This window comes from Pristiophorus japonicus, chromosome 5 (genome assembly GCF_044704955.1).
Source record: "Pristiophorus japonicus isolate sPriJap1 chromosome 5, sPriJap1.hap1, whole genome shotgun sequence".
Taxonomy (NCBI): Eukaryota; Metazoa; Chordata; class Chondrichthyes; family Pristiophoridae; genus Pristiophorus; species Pristiophorus japonicus.
The window spans coordinates 23,252,622-23,267,438 of NC_091981.1; the positions used below are offsets into that span (position 1 = coordinate 23,252,622).

Genomic DNA, 14,817 nt, shown 5'->3' on the forward strand with positions numbered 1-14,817 from the left:
ATAAAACTGAGGTGCTACTGCGTCAGGTATGATGTCAATAAGTTACGAGGTAAGTACCACATAACAATTTATAGTGCACCAAGTTAACACAGGAAATGCATGCAGTTGCAAGATGTTTAATATTTTACTAATAGATGGCACAGCTCACAGGAAATTAGATAACATGTTGTTTGCTAAAGATTAGATGGTTTAAACAGGGAATGTATCATTGCAGAGCTATATAAAAATTGTTAAAAAAGGAAGTGAACAATTGAAAATTGGGATAGAATTGTATACAAGTGGGTTTTAAATATAATTGTAGAAGTTTGAAAAAAAAGTGCGTAAAATACATGAGTGAAACATATAAATTGTACAGTAGAATGCATTTATATTGTTTGAAAAATAAATTTCTATTCATATAAATTATTGAATGTCATTTATATGCATGTATATAAATAAATGATACGATGAAAGTCTTACAAAAATGTAATACAGTATTTGTGTTGATGAAATAAAAGAGGGCCGATGAAGGTAGTGTAGTTGATGCTGTGTACATGGACTTTTAAAAGGCATTTAATAAGGTGCCACATGATAGACTTGTTAACAAAATTGAAGCCCTTGGGATTAAAAGGGACAGGAGCAGCATGCATACAAAATTGGATAAGAGACAAAAAGCAGAGTTGTGACAAAGGGTTGATTTTGAGACTAGGTGGGTGTATACAGTGGTGTCCTCCAGGGGCTGGTATTAGGACCACTGCTCTTTTTAATATGTATTAATGACCTGGACTTAAGTTTAGGGGGCATAATATTAAAAGTTCGCAAATGACATAAAACTTGAAAATGTAGTAAACAGTGAAGAGGACAGGAGCCGACTTCAGGAGCCGACTTCAGGAGGACATAGGCAGACACTTGGCAGATTACATTTAATGCAGAGAAGTGTGAAATGATGCATTTTGGAAGGAAAAATGAGGAGAGGCAATATAAGCTAAATGGTACAATTTTAAAGCGGTGTGGGAGCAGAGAGGCCTGGGGGTATATGTACACAGACCATTGAAGGTGGCAACACAAGACTTTAAAAAAAATCATATGGGATGCTTGGCTTTATAAATAGAGGCATAGAGTACAAAAGCAAGGAAGCTATCTAAACCTTTATAAATCACTAGTTCGGCCTCAGCTGGAGTACTGCATCCAAATCTGATCACCATATTTTAGGATGAATGTCAAGGAGATATATTAGATATACAGGGTATTAGAATAGTACCAGAGACGAGGGACTTCAGTTACGTGGAGTCTTGAGAAACTGGAATTGTTCTCCTCAAGAGCAGAGAAGGTTAAGGGGAGATTTAGTAGAGGTGTTTAAAACTGATGGGTTTTGATAGAGTTATGGAGAAACTGTTTCCACTGGCAGGAGGGCCAGTAACAAGAGGACACAGATTTAAGATAATTGGCAAAATAATTGCCCCCTCCCCCTGCCACCCTTGCTCTATTGTTTCTCACCTCACCCTTGATCCTGCATCCATTCCCCCACCCCCACTCCCTCCACCCCGCTCCCCCCCATCTGAGGGCTTTTGGCAAGAGACCAGAAGCCACAGCAACTAGTTTTATTCCTACTCTCCATTTCTCTTTCTTTAGAGGATGCTTTGTTTGTTGGCAAGAGACCCGATGCCACAGCAACTAGTTTCATTCTTATTCTCCATTTCCTTTTCCTTAGAGGATGCTTTGTTTGCTTTTAAAATTCAACTTTTATATAAAAAAATATTTTAAAAATTTCTCTTTGAGGGACGTAAATTGTTTACGGCCCGTTTGAATCCATAACTGATGCCGCAAATGGAACGCACATCCCAGCGAGGAGAGCTCGAGATTGTGCCTCGGGCCTCATTTTAAAAATTTAGGCATGTTGCCGGCACCTGTTGCACCTCCACAGCAGCTCGCCCATTTCGCAGATGAATTTTAGGCCACTTCCGTTTTCTCGCGACCATGTCATCCCCATCTTTCTCAACAGTGTTCCACTTCTCTCTCAACCCACTCTCCTGTCTCTTGCAACCCCATTCTCACTGTGTCATAACCCGCCTCTTGCTCTCTCAACTTTCTCCCTCACTCTCTCAACCCCAATTCCTTTCTACCTCTCACAATCCCATTCTCTCTTGCACCTCCACACTGGCTCTCGCAACCCATGTCCTCTCTCCCATGCAACACTACTCTGTCTTTTACTCAACCCCATACTTACCCCCTCTCTCACACACCACTCCTTCCCTCCTTTCTTCCTTCACACCCAACCCTACTCTTGACCTGGTCTCCTCAGTCTCTCACTTCACCTGCTCCTCCCTGTCTCTGTGTCTCTCCCTCTTAAAACGGCAACAAGTTGCATTTATATAGTGCCTTTAATATAGCAAAATGACCCAAGGCACTACACATTCATATAATTACACAAAAATGAAAGAGAGTCAAAAATTGAGAAAGTAAAACTTCACCTGGGCCATTCCTGACTAAGGCTAATGGAGATAAAGTCATAAAAGTGCGCATTGCTTTTCGTGCACCTGAACTTGGAGGGCCGAGAATGGATGGAAATTGTTCCTCTTGAACCATGAACATATTCAACATGGGCTGCAGCCACTGAGTGCACCTCCACAGGCAGCTTTCCTGAGGAAAGATATAAAGGTCGGGCTACATGATGGAACCCAAATTGAGCACGGTGAGGACATTTTTGGTGAGTAACTAACAGTTGATAGCAATGTTGATGACTCCTTCCATCATTTTGCTGATGAGTGATAGTAGTCCGATAGGGCCGGGATGGATTATCCTGTTTTCTATAGACATAGCATACCTGGGCACTTCTCCATATTGTTGGGTGGATGTCCATGTTGTAGGTGTACTGGAACAGCTTAGCTAGGGGGCGCAGCTAGTTCTGGAACACGCATCTTGAGCACTAGTTAGAAATGTTGTCGGAGCCTTGCTATGTCCTGTGCACTCAGTCATTTCTTGATATCACATGGAGTGAATAAAATTGTCAGAGAAGGATTATCTATTCGGCACTTCTCGCAGAGGATGGTTACGAATGCTTCAATCTTGTCCTTTGCACTCATGTGCTGAGCTCGACCATCATTGAGGGTGGAAATGTTCATGGAGCCTGTACCTCCGATTAATTGTCCGCTACCATTCGTGACTGAAGGTGGCAGAATTTCAGAGCTTTGACCTGATCTGTTGGTTGTGGGATCGCTTATCTATAGCATGCTGCTTCTGCTGTTTAGTATGCATGTAGTCTTGTGTGGTAGCTACACTAGATTGGCAGTTCATTTTCAGGTACATTTGGTGCTGCCCCTGGCATGCTCTTCTACACTCCTCATTGGACCAGGTTTGGTCATCTAGCTTGATGGTAATGGAAAACTGATGGATATATCAAGCCATGAGGTGGAATAGAACTCTGCTGCTGCCGACAGCCCACGGGGCCTCATCAATGCCCAGTTTTGAGCTTCTAAATCTGTTCTTAATCTAACCCACTTAGCACTGTGGTAGTGCCGAATAACATGGATGTGGTGTATTTGGACTTCCAGAAGGCATTGGACAAGATGTCACATAAAAGGTTACTGCACAAGATAAAAGTTCATGGGGTTGGGGGTAATATATTAGCATGGATAGAGGATTGGCTAACTAACAGAAAACAGAGAGTTGGTATAAGTGGTTCATTCTCGGGTTGGCAATCTATAACTAGTGGGGTGCCGCAGGGATCAGTGCTGGGACCCCAGCTATTAAAATCTATATTAATGATTTGGAAGAAGGGACTGAGTGTAACGTAGCCAAGTTTGCTGACGAGACAAAGATGGGAGGAAAAGCAATGTGTGAGGAGGACACAAAAAATCTGCAAAAGGACATAGACAGTCTAAGTGAGTGGGCAAAAATTTGGCAGATGGAGTATAATGTTGGAAAGTGTGAGGTCATGCATTTTCAGAAAAAAATCAAAGAGCAAGTTATTATTTAAATGGAGAAAGATTGCAAAGTGCTGTAGTCCAGTGGGACCTGGGGGTACTTGTGCATGAAACACAAAAGGTTATTATGCAGGTACAGCAAGTGATCAGGAAGGCCAATGGAATCTTAGCCTTTATTGCAAAGGGGATGGAGTATAAAAGCAGGGAAGTATTGCTACAGTTGGAAGTATTGCTACAGTTATACAGGGTATTGGTGAGGCCACACCTGGAATACTACGTGCAGTTTTGGTTTCCATATTTACAAAAGGATATACTTGCTTTGGAGGCAGTTCAAAGAAGGTTCATTCCGGAGATGAGGGGGTTGACTTATGAGGAAAGGTTGAGTAAATTGGGACTCTACTCATTGGAATTTAAAAGATTGAGAGGTGATCTTATCGAAACGTATAAGATTATGAGGGGGCATGACAAGGTGGATGCAGAGAGAATGTTTCCACTGATGGGGGAGACTAGAACTAGGGGGCATAATCTTAGAATGAGGGGCCTCCCATTTAAAACTGAGATGAGGAGAAATTTAGTTTCTCAGAGGGTTGTAAATCTATGGAATTCGCTGCCTCAGAGAGTTGTGGAAGCTGGAACATTGAATAAATTTAAGATAGAGATAGTCAGTTTCTTAACAGATAAGGGAATTGGACCAGAGTCCATGATCGGATCAGCCAAGATCGTATAAAATGGCGGAGCAGGCTCGAGGGGCCTTTTGGCCTACTCCTGCTCCTATTTCTTATGTTCTCAATGTGAAGGAGGGACTTGGTCTCCTCAAAGAGTACACAGTGGTCATTCCTACCTGTACCATCATGGACAGACACATCTGTGACAGCTAGATTGGTGAGAACGATGTCAAGTAGGTTGTTCCCTCCTGTTGGTTCTCTCACCACCAATGCAAGCCCAGTCAGGCAGCTGGCATACTCGGCCAGCTCAGTCAGTTGTTGTACTACAAGCCAGTCTTGATGATAGACATTGATTTCCCCACTCAGACTGCCCTGTTATCCTCAGTGCTTCCTCCCAGTGGTGTTCAACATGGAGGAGTACTGATTCATTGGCTGAGGGAGAGCACGGGTGGTAATCAGGAGGAGCTTTCCTTGCCCACATTGGACCTGAAGCCAGAGATTTCATGGGATCTGGAGTCAATGTTAAGGACACTCCTACCTAAGCATATTGCACTGTGCCCCTATCTCTGGTGGGTCTGTCTTGCCAGTGGGAAAGGGCATACCCAGGGAAGATGATCTGGGGCATTGGCTGATAGGTATAATTCTCTGAGTATGACTCTGTCTGACTATGTCAGACTGTTGCTTAACTCTGTGGGACAGTTCTCCTTACTTTGGCACCAATCCCCGAATGTAAGTGTGGAGGACTTTGCAGGGTCGGCTAGGTTGGGAGTTCTTTTGCCCTGTCCTGATTCGATACCTGGGTCACAGCCGAGTGGTCCATCCGGTTTTATTCGTCTAATTCTTTGTGGCAGTTTAATACAACTCAGTGACTTATTAGGCCACTTCAGAGGACAGTTGAATCAATCACACAATTGGGCCATGATTTTACTTACCAAAACAGGCTAAGTGCGGTCGAGGTAAGTGGCGGACTGCGAACCCACTCCCATTTCCTTGATGGGGCTCGTTATGCCCGCCTGCAAGGTTCCTGGCCAATTAACGGGAAGCCGGTCTGAATACATCATTTGATGACGTGTCATCAGTTGGTTTCCTTAAAGGGACCATGGCCAACTTTCTATTGACAGTTGTGCTGTCAGTGTTCTGCAGCATTGAGGAGCTGCAAATATTGACAAGCATTGCACAAAGGTGCACAGTTGCACCCGGGCTCTCCCATGACTCCTTCCATAGCACGCAGGGAGAGTCTCTTCCCTTCAAATAGGTGGAAGAGACCTCCCCAGGACACCAAAGCAGCTTGGTTGAACATTGCGCACAGGAGGGCACAAGCAGGGATGTCGTCAGGAGTACCAGGCTTCAGTGGTGCAAATCTTTCAATGATCTCAGTGGATCACGAAAGGTTACTGCAAAGCCCCACTCAACCTCATCCTGCTGTGCCACTCATCACATCCCCATCACTCTGCCTTCCCTACCCTACTTCTGCACATCCTTACTCACAGCAACTTACCTTGCACCTCCACCCATCTCGTGAGGTTGTGAGGCTGAAAGAGATTACAGAGATAGGGAGGGATTTGTAAACAAGGATGACAATTTTGAAATCGAGGCATTGCTTAGCAAGGAGCCAATGTAGGTCGACAAGCACAGGGATGATGGGTGATCAGGACTTGGTGCGAGTTAGAACATGGGCTGCCGAGTTTTAGATGACCTCAGGTTTGCGTAGGGTAGAATGTGGGAGGCCAGCAAGGAGTGCGTTGGAGTAGTCAAGTCTGGAGGTAACAAAGGCATGGATGAGGGTTTCAGCAGCAGAAGAGCTGAGACAGGGGTGGAGGTGGGCAATGTTCCGGAGGTGGAAATAGGCGGTTTTAGCTATGTCGCGGATATGTGGCCGGAAGCTCATTTCAGGATCAAATATGACGCCTAGGTTGCGAACAGTCTGGTTTCGCCTCAGATAGATGCTAGAGAGAGGGATGGAGTCGGTGGCGAGGGAACACAGTTTGTAGCGGGGACCAAAGACAATGGCTTCAGTCTTCCCAATATTTAATTGGAGAAAAATTCTGCTCATCCAGTACTGGATGTCGGACAAGCAGTCTGACAATTTAGAGACCTTGGAGGGGTCAAGTGGTGGTGGGGTAGAGCTGGGTGTCATCAGCGTACATGTGGAAACTGACTCCGTGTTTTCGGATGATATCACCAAGGGGCAGCATATAGATGAAAATTGGGACGGGGGCCAAGGATAGATCCTTGGGGGATACCAGCGGTAACGATGCGGGAGTGGGAAGAGAAGCTATTGCAGGAGATTTTCTGGCTACGATTAAATAGATAAGAATGGAACCAGGCGAATGCGGTCCCGCCCAGCTGGATGACGGTGGAGAGACATTGAAGATGGATGGAGTGGTCAACTGTGTCAAAGGCTGCAGGCAGGTCAAGGAGAACAAGGAGGGATCGTTTACCTTTGTCACAGTCACAAAGGATGTCCTTTGTGATTCTGATGAGAGTCGTTTCAGTACTGTGGCAGGGGCGGAAACCAGGTTGAAGGGATTCAAACATGGAGTTCCGGGAAAGATGGGCATGGATTTGGGAGGTGACAACGCATTCAAGGACTTTGGAGAGGAAAGGGAGTTTGGAGATGGGCGGTAGCTAGCAAGCACATAGAGGTCAAGGGTTGGTTTTTGAGGAGAGGGGTGATGACCACAGATTTGAGGGAGAGGGGGACAGTACCTGAGGAGAGAGAACCGTTAACAATGTTGGCTAACATGGGAGCCAGAAAAGCAAGTTGGGTAGATGGGAATAGGGTCAAGGGAGCAGGAAGTGGGTCTCATGGACAAGATGAGCTCAGAAAGGTCATGAGGGGAGATCAGAGAGAAACTAGAGAAAGATGTGAGTTCAAGACTAGGGCAGGGGGGGAACTTCAGAGGAAGTTTGGCCTGGTGAGCTAGGGGAAGGAAGGGAACTGACAGAGGCAGCTGATCGGATGGTCTCAATCTTTGAAGCAAGCAAGTCCAAGAGCTCCTCACACCTGCTGTTGGAGGTGAGTGTTGTTGGAGACAGGAGAGAGGGGTTTAAGAAGACCATTAGCAGTAGAGAATAGTAGCCGAGTGTTATTTTTGCATTCCAGAATGATCCTCGAACAGTGAGCAGTTTTTGTAGATAAGAGTAGGACCCGATAATGCTTTATGTGGTCCAGCCAAATCTGGCGGTGAATGGCTAAACCAGTTGTCCGCCATATCCATTCCAAGTCTGCGCCCCTTGGACTTGAGGGAGTGAAGATTAGAGCTGTACCAGGAGCAATGCCAGGGTGAGAGAAAGATAAATGGTTTTAATAGGGACTAGGGCATCAAAGGTAATGGGTGAGGGTGTGGATGAGCAAATGAGTGGCTGCAGAATTGTCATGGTGAAAGGAGAGCCAAATGCTGGACAGTTTAAAGTTGATAAAATGCAGTTGTAAGAGAGTTTGGAGAGTTTTTTCCAGGGGCGGATGAAGAAGGAAGTAGGGTTGGGTGGGGGAAGGGGGATGTGGGTGGAACTGGTCAGAGATGGCCTTTTCTGTAATTGACACAGTAGAAATAGCGAGGCCACAAGAGATAGCAAGGTCAATGGGGTGGCCGTGAATATGGGTTGAGGAATTCACATAGAGGGAGAGATTAAGGGAGGTCAGGAGGGTAGTGAACTCAGAGGAGAGAGAGCCTCATTGAGACCCTCTGGTCACACATGAAAGGAAAGGCCCTCAACCTTAGATTGGTATTGCCTTAGATCAAGTTATTCTGAATCCTCTGAAAAATGGGTGCGTCCCTCTATGATTGACAGCATGGTAGGTAGAGATTTCAGGGCCAATTTTAACCCCCCCCACCCCACTTGCACAGTTCCTGCTGGGGATGGTGGTGGGGATTCACGTTGCGTTCCCAACACGTCCCCGCCCCCCTACCATTTTTACTTGCCCAAATTCAGACACAGGATTGCCTCCCACTCGAGAAGAATCCGTATGTATCTTGCCGGGGACATTTCCGTGAGTTCCCCTGAGTCTAACCCTCATCCACTGGCCGGGACATCATTCGCACCTGCTTCAGGCAGGACTCAGTGTTGGGAAATGCAAATGAGGCCCAGGCGTTAAAATCTCCTGGGCGTCAGACTCAGGGGGAGGGGGGCTGAATGGTTTGCCGCCCACTTTAGCCCCCAATTCTTGCTAAGTTAAAAGCGGCCCTTTCATCTCAGAGTTAAGGTAGCAATCAGGACGTTTGTAACACACAGTTGCCAGCCGTCATGCTGAATGGTTTAAAGCCTGACAAGTGAAATCAGCCCAGTGTGAGGTTATAGTAAGCATATGGTTAGAATTTGTATTTAGTGAGAAATCAAGCTATATCTTTATTGTTTTACAGATCTAGAAATGTAAAGAAAATACATCTCATGTGAAACTATGTGCTTTTGGACATTGAGTTATAAATGAGCTGGCTAGGACACCAAGGTAACTCTTCAACTTCGCCATAGGATCTTTTACATCGCCTGACAGATTTAACGTCTTAGCTGAAAGATAACACCTATAATAGGGATGCACTCCCTCAGTACTGAAATGTCAGCCTAGACTGCATGCTAAAGTCAATTGAGTGGGGTTTATATGCTTAATTCAATTCATGTGCCACAAAATGATGAACTTACTTAGTAATTAATAACTATTATATTAGTAATTAGCAGTTGTTGAACTATCGTGATTAGTATCTGTAATATATTAGTAATTAGTACCTGCAATATAACTAGTATAATTATAGGAATAATTTGTTTACAAACTATATTAAGAATTATTACCTGTGTTTCTGCTAGTTGGTCCTTCTGAAGCTGAGCGTGAGGGAGACTCATCAGGACTGTTTGTAGTACCAGAAGATCCAGGATCATTCAACCGTTGAACCACAGCACTATGTTCTGTGTAGCAGGCTCTGCAGCAGCGTTCTCTTTTACCACTGTGTTTTGTCGTCACAAAATTATTACTGCAGTAATAGCAGAAGATTCGTCCACAAAGTCTGAAATGGAACAAAACAGGATTATTTTTCAAGCGATAACAAACCATCTAAGTTTGGGAGGAAATTAAATGACAGAAAACCTTTTGCTGATTTTCCACAGGTCCTATGTTTCCAACCTACGTTAGTTTATGCATAAAATATTTCCTGCGCGGCAAGATTCGATGAAATACAAAAAGCTTTTATTAAGCATACGAGAAGCAAAAGGATAGTCAAAGAATGGATGGAAACACTTAGAAATAAAGCTGCCAGGTTGGACTTGAGAGTGAGGTAATGGTGGAGATGCTTAGCAAGTATTTCTATCAGTTTTTACAGAAGGTGGCAGTAGGACTATATCTGAGGAGGATGTGGAAGAGTCACTGCTGGAGATAAATATTCAAAAGGAAATTACATTAAATAGGATTAAACAAGGCCAGATGGTCCCAAGAGAGTGATGAATGCTGTTCAGGAACTGAAAATCACTTCCAAAAGAGATTTATTCCTTCTGCCTATTTGAACAGAATGCAGAAATGGAGCCTCAAGTAACAACTGAGATTAGCAAGATTTTAATCCAGATTAGTACATATGTGGAACTAACAGCTTTAAAACGAGTTGTTTGACTATCTTATCAGGATTAAGACATGAAAAATATAGGATTTTTTGTCTTTAGCTTGATAATTAACTAGAGCTGATGTAAAAGGCTAAGCCAGCACGTTTAAAATGTAATGCATGCACCTCGACAAGCGGACTTTAATTTTAGTTGAAATCCATCTGTGGTGCAATGTCCTAAAATCAGAAACCAGTGTTATAAGGATGCTGTGATCTGGGTAGAAACTGAATTGCATAATGTGAGCATTTTAGTTCCAACAAAGCCACCCAGGCTCCCTGGGGTGCATGCAACTTGTATTTCAGTGCAACATGTCATCCCAAAAGTCTGTAATGGGGAGGCTAATTCCAAAGACCAGTAGGTGGCAGCCTCCTCCCTCAGCCTGTTATCGTTCATTCCCCGCCACCTGCTGGACTGTAGCATTGGCCTCCGTCTGCCTATTCTCAGCTGCTCCCCAGACCGTTCTCAGCTGCTCCAGGTCACTTGGCAGCGGTTGTGGCTTCCGCCCACAGTCAACTGGTGTCATCCACTCACCATCCACGGCCTGCTCTGGGCCGCCGGGAAGCCTGTCAGGCCCGGGCTTCAGCGCTGAAGTCCTCATTCACGTGTCCCACTGCTCAACATCTGTGTGGAAGGTTCAGGAGCAAGGGGCATGTTCAGAGTGCACAGGGAGAGGCAAGGGGGCAGAGGGGATGGAGGGGGATATGAAGATGAGAAACAGTGGAGGTGAAGAGGTCAGGCAATGGGGAGAGCGGGCCATGCTAGTGAGTGAGGTAGGGGCACTAAAGTAACAAGGGCCCATTTCACCCTGGTAGCTCCAATTACACGCAGGAGCAGGAGTAGGCCAGTCAGGCCCTCGAGCCAGTTCCGCCAATTAGAGCTCGGCTGATCTGTACCTCAACTCAATTTACCCACCGTTGCTCCATATCCCTTGATACCCGTCCCTAACAAAAATCTGATCAATTTCAACCTTTTGAGGGAGAGGGCTCCAGATTTCTACTTCCACCCTTGGTGTGAAAAAGTCCTTCATGATTTCTTTCCTAAATGGCCTAGCTCTGATTTTAACATTATGGCCTCTTGTTCTGGATTCCACCACCAGAGGAAATATCTATCCCATCAGATCCTTTTAGCATTTAAAAAAAGTACCTCGGTTAGATCACCCCTCATCATTCTGAACTCATGGGAATACAAACCAAGTTTATACAAGCTTTCCTCATAATTTAACCCTTTAAGTTCTGGTATCATTCTGCTGACTGTGCGCTGTACCTCTACAAAGCCAATACATCTTTCCTGAGGTGTGGTGCCCAAAACTGATCACAGTACTCCAAATGGGATCTGAGCAAGGCACTGTACAACTGAAGTATAAATTCTTCACTTTTCTTTCTAAGCCGCTTGAGATAATAGTCAACATTCCATGAGCCTTTTTGATAACTTTTTCTATCTGTGCACTAGCTTTTAGTGATTTGTGTCCATGAACACCAAAATCTCTTTGCCCCTCCAGTTTCTAATCCCTCACCATTAAGAAAATGTCTTTTTTGGATCCAAAGTAGATGATCTCACACGTTGAACGCCATCTGCCACGGATTTGTCCACTTACTTAATCTGTTTCTGTCCCTTTGTAACTTCCTGTTTCCATCTACACAATTTACTGTGCCACCAAACTTTGTGCCATCTGCATATCAATATCATCTCTGGTCATTGGGAGAGGAAATACCCAGAATGGTAATAAAGGAATCTAGGATGTTGGCTGATAGATACGACAGTGTAAATACAACTGGTCAGGCTATTGCTTGACTGATCTGTCTGACAGCTCTTCCAACTTGGGCACCAGTCCCCAGATGATAGTGAGTTAACTGGGCGAGGGCTGCCCAAGTATTGTCCTGACACATTGTCTGGTTCATTGCTGATAGGACCATCTAATATCTCTTATGATTCTGTCTGGTAACAGTTGTTTTTGCAAATTCAGAGGGCATTTAGAATCAATCACATATTGTAGGACTGGAGTTACATGTAGTCACACTAGGTAGGGTGGTAGGTTTCCTTTCCTGATAAAAACCCAATTGGTTCACTAGTGTCTATCATTAACCCAGCAGTGTTCAATCATTTATCTAGTCATGGCCCACACTTTACCAGACATTGAAGTTAAATTTCACAACTTGCCTCATCGCACAGAATGTAAAGTTCAACAAGCATCTTTGTTGATCTTATCTGAACTTTATGCTTTTGAAGATACTTACCTATATATAAATTACAAATGTGGTTTTACCAAGGTTATAATAGCTTGCTTTGTAGCAAGTTCCTGGTTCAGCCTGAATCACTTGAGTAAGGCAAGATTTTGACTTTTCTCTGTGGTCATGAATGTGGGTATTAAAACGGGTATTGTAAGATTAGTATTATAGGGCCCAAGTTTCAGCTGAGGATTAGAACGGCGCACCTCAGAGATCCGCCGACTTCCTGGAATAAAAAGCCCGCTTGTTTGCTATTCTCGACTTCCATGAGGCCTCGGCGCAGCGTAGCAGCAACAGCAGGGGGCGGGGCTACAGCCCTGCACCTAAAAGACTGCAGGCAGCTGCGCACATGCGCAGTGGAGTCTGTGCGCGTGCGCAGTAGCTCTTGGCCCCCAGATTCTGTGTGAGTGTGCTGCAGGCTGTGTGGGAAGGGCCCTGGTCGAATGGGCTCCTGGAGCGGGGAACCGACTGTGCGGAGAAGAAGGAGATCCTGAGCTCGGACCTGGAGACGGCAAACAAGAAAGGGAGAAGGAGCTGGCAAAAGTGACCATCAAGAAGGAAGATGTCGATTGCTCTCACTAACTGAGGCCATCGAGTGTTCCTTGGGACTGTCTCAGAGATGTTCGGAGGGGCAGGGGTAGCAGAAAAGCAAAGAGATTGGGGCAAGACGCGAGTAGGATGGGACTTGGGCAGGCTCGTCTGTTTAACATTGCCCCCTCCCCCTCCCCTCACGACCCTATCCCTGGCCGAGTGGCCTGCCGCTGCTTGCAGCCTGCATGTGCTTGCTGCTGTGTGCGCTGCTGGAGGGCTCCTGGTGCTCCCGAACAGGTAGGTGAGGTAGGAACTTTTAATTTCTTAGTTATTGATTTTTTATTTTTTTTATTTCTTATTTATTGATTTGATTGATTTATCATTTATTATTGATGATGGTTCTTTATTTTTAAAAATGAAGGTGTTTAGTGCTCTCTCTTCCCTCCCCCCACACCCCCCCCCCCCCCCGCGCCCCACCTTCCCCATCTTTGGCTAGATGCGCTGATTTATTAACTCTACACAAGGTTTTTCCTGGCGTTCAAAAGTACACACTTACTCCGTTCTAATTTAGTTTGTAGTAACTTTTCGCAGTTCAAACTTACAAAACAGGCATAAGTGGCTGGACACGCCCCCTTTTGAAAAAAAACTGAACTAAAACAAAACTAAACTAACTCACTAGAACTGGAGAAAACTAAATGTGGAGAATTGCAATTTCTAGGATACTCCGAAAAAACTAGTTGCTCAAAAAAAATAGGAGCAAATCCAGTTGAAACTTGGGCCTTTAATGTGGGTATCATTGTGATGTCACTAATGTGGGTACTGAAATATGATCTGGGTATCAGTAATGTGGTTAGCACAGATATGGATCTTGTGGCATGGGAGTTTAACATGAGTATTGTGTTTTGAGTATTATAACATGGTTATTACGGAGATGGGTATTACTATGGTTGGAGTGTTTTAATGTGCATATCACTAACGTGGGTGGCGTTACATGGGTTGTCACATAGATATCATAAGCCTGTCACTGGTGTGGGTACTGGGATATGGCTATTGTGTTGTGGGTGTGCCTGATGAATGTGAATGTTTAAAAATGTATAAAGTCGAGAAGTTGAGAACGTGGGAATTATATATGGACAGTATAAGCTAACAAAGAATTCATGGAGGAATAGCCATGACATCTCAGACTCGAGACTGCAAAATGTTACAACACTAACACATATTGAAACAAAACCCACAGCTTGCAGAAAAACCTCAAGGTCTTATTAAATCATGTTATTAACCTGAAACATTAACAGAAGGTCTTTGTTTAAAATCAGACCATACTTAGGTCGGCTTATGAGTGGACAAAGGGAAAGAGGGATCAAAAGGGATAGGCTGAACTAGGATGTCACTCTAGCCCTATCTTGTTATCTTTTGCCGAAAATGTATAACCGTCGTCCCTTTACAATGTAACGTCACTTTGTCCGTAGGAAGTGGGTGCGTTCTATCAGAGTTGCATTCCTTCTGTCTGATAAGGTCCCCGATCGGGATTTGCTTTTTTAAATAAAAGCTTGCTTTGTTTAAAGCACAAACGGTATTCGTTTCAGTAATTTTGCTGAACCAGATTGAGGGAAAAGAATCCACATTTACATTTGGTGTCAGAAGTGGGATCTCAACGGACGACTGCCGAAAACTTGCGAATTAAGAGCCAGACTAGCCTTGGACGAGACGAGGGGAAAGTGGCCACTGGAGTGAGTATGATTTCAATACTGCTCCAGTTTCCCCCGGTTTCAAAAGTCTGAGGAAAGTTTAGCCACTCGCTGGTTCTCAGGTAGTGTCTGAACGAGATCCAGGACAATCTGGTGAATACCTTTCAAACTTAGAATAGGGATAGAGATAGGGAAATTGCGCGGTGACGCAAACCAAGCG

The 14,817-nt window shown here is 44.6% G+C and overlaps 1 protein-coding gene across 2 annotated transcripts in view; it reads right to left on the reverse strand.

Moving 5' to 3' along the window:
• The window catches only part of fyco1a (FYVE and coiled-coil domain autophagy adaptor 1a), a 234,289-nt gene that overhangs the window by 160,720 nt on the left and 58,752 nt on the right, over nucleotides 1-14,817 (reverse strand). For both annotated transcript variants that reach the window (XM_070880401.1, XM_070880402.1), the window contains exon 14: nucleotides 9,356-9,567. In XM_070880401.1, the coding sequence (XP_070736502.1) occupies nucleotides 9,356-9,567 (212 nt within the window). The remainder of the gene's footprint in view (nucleotides 1-9,355; nucleotides 9,568-14,817) is intronic.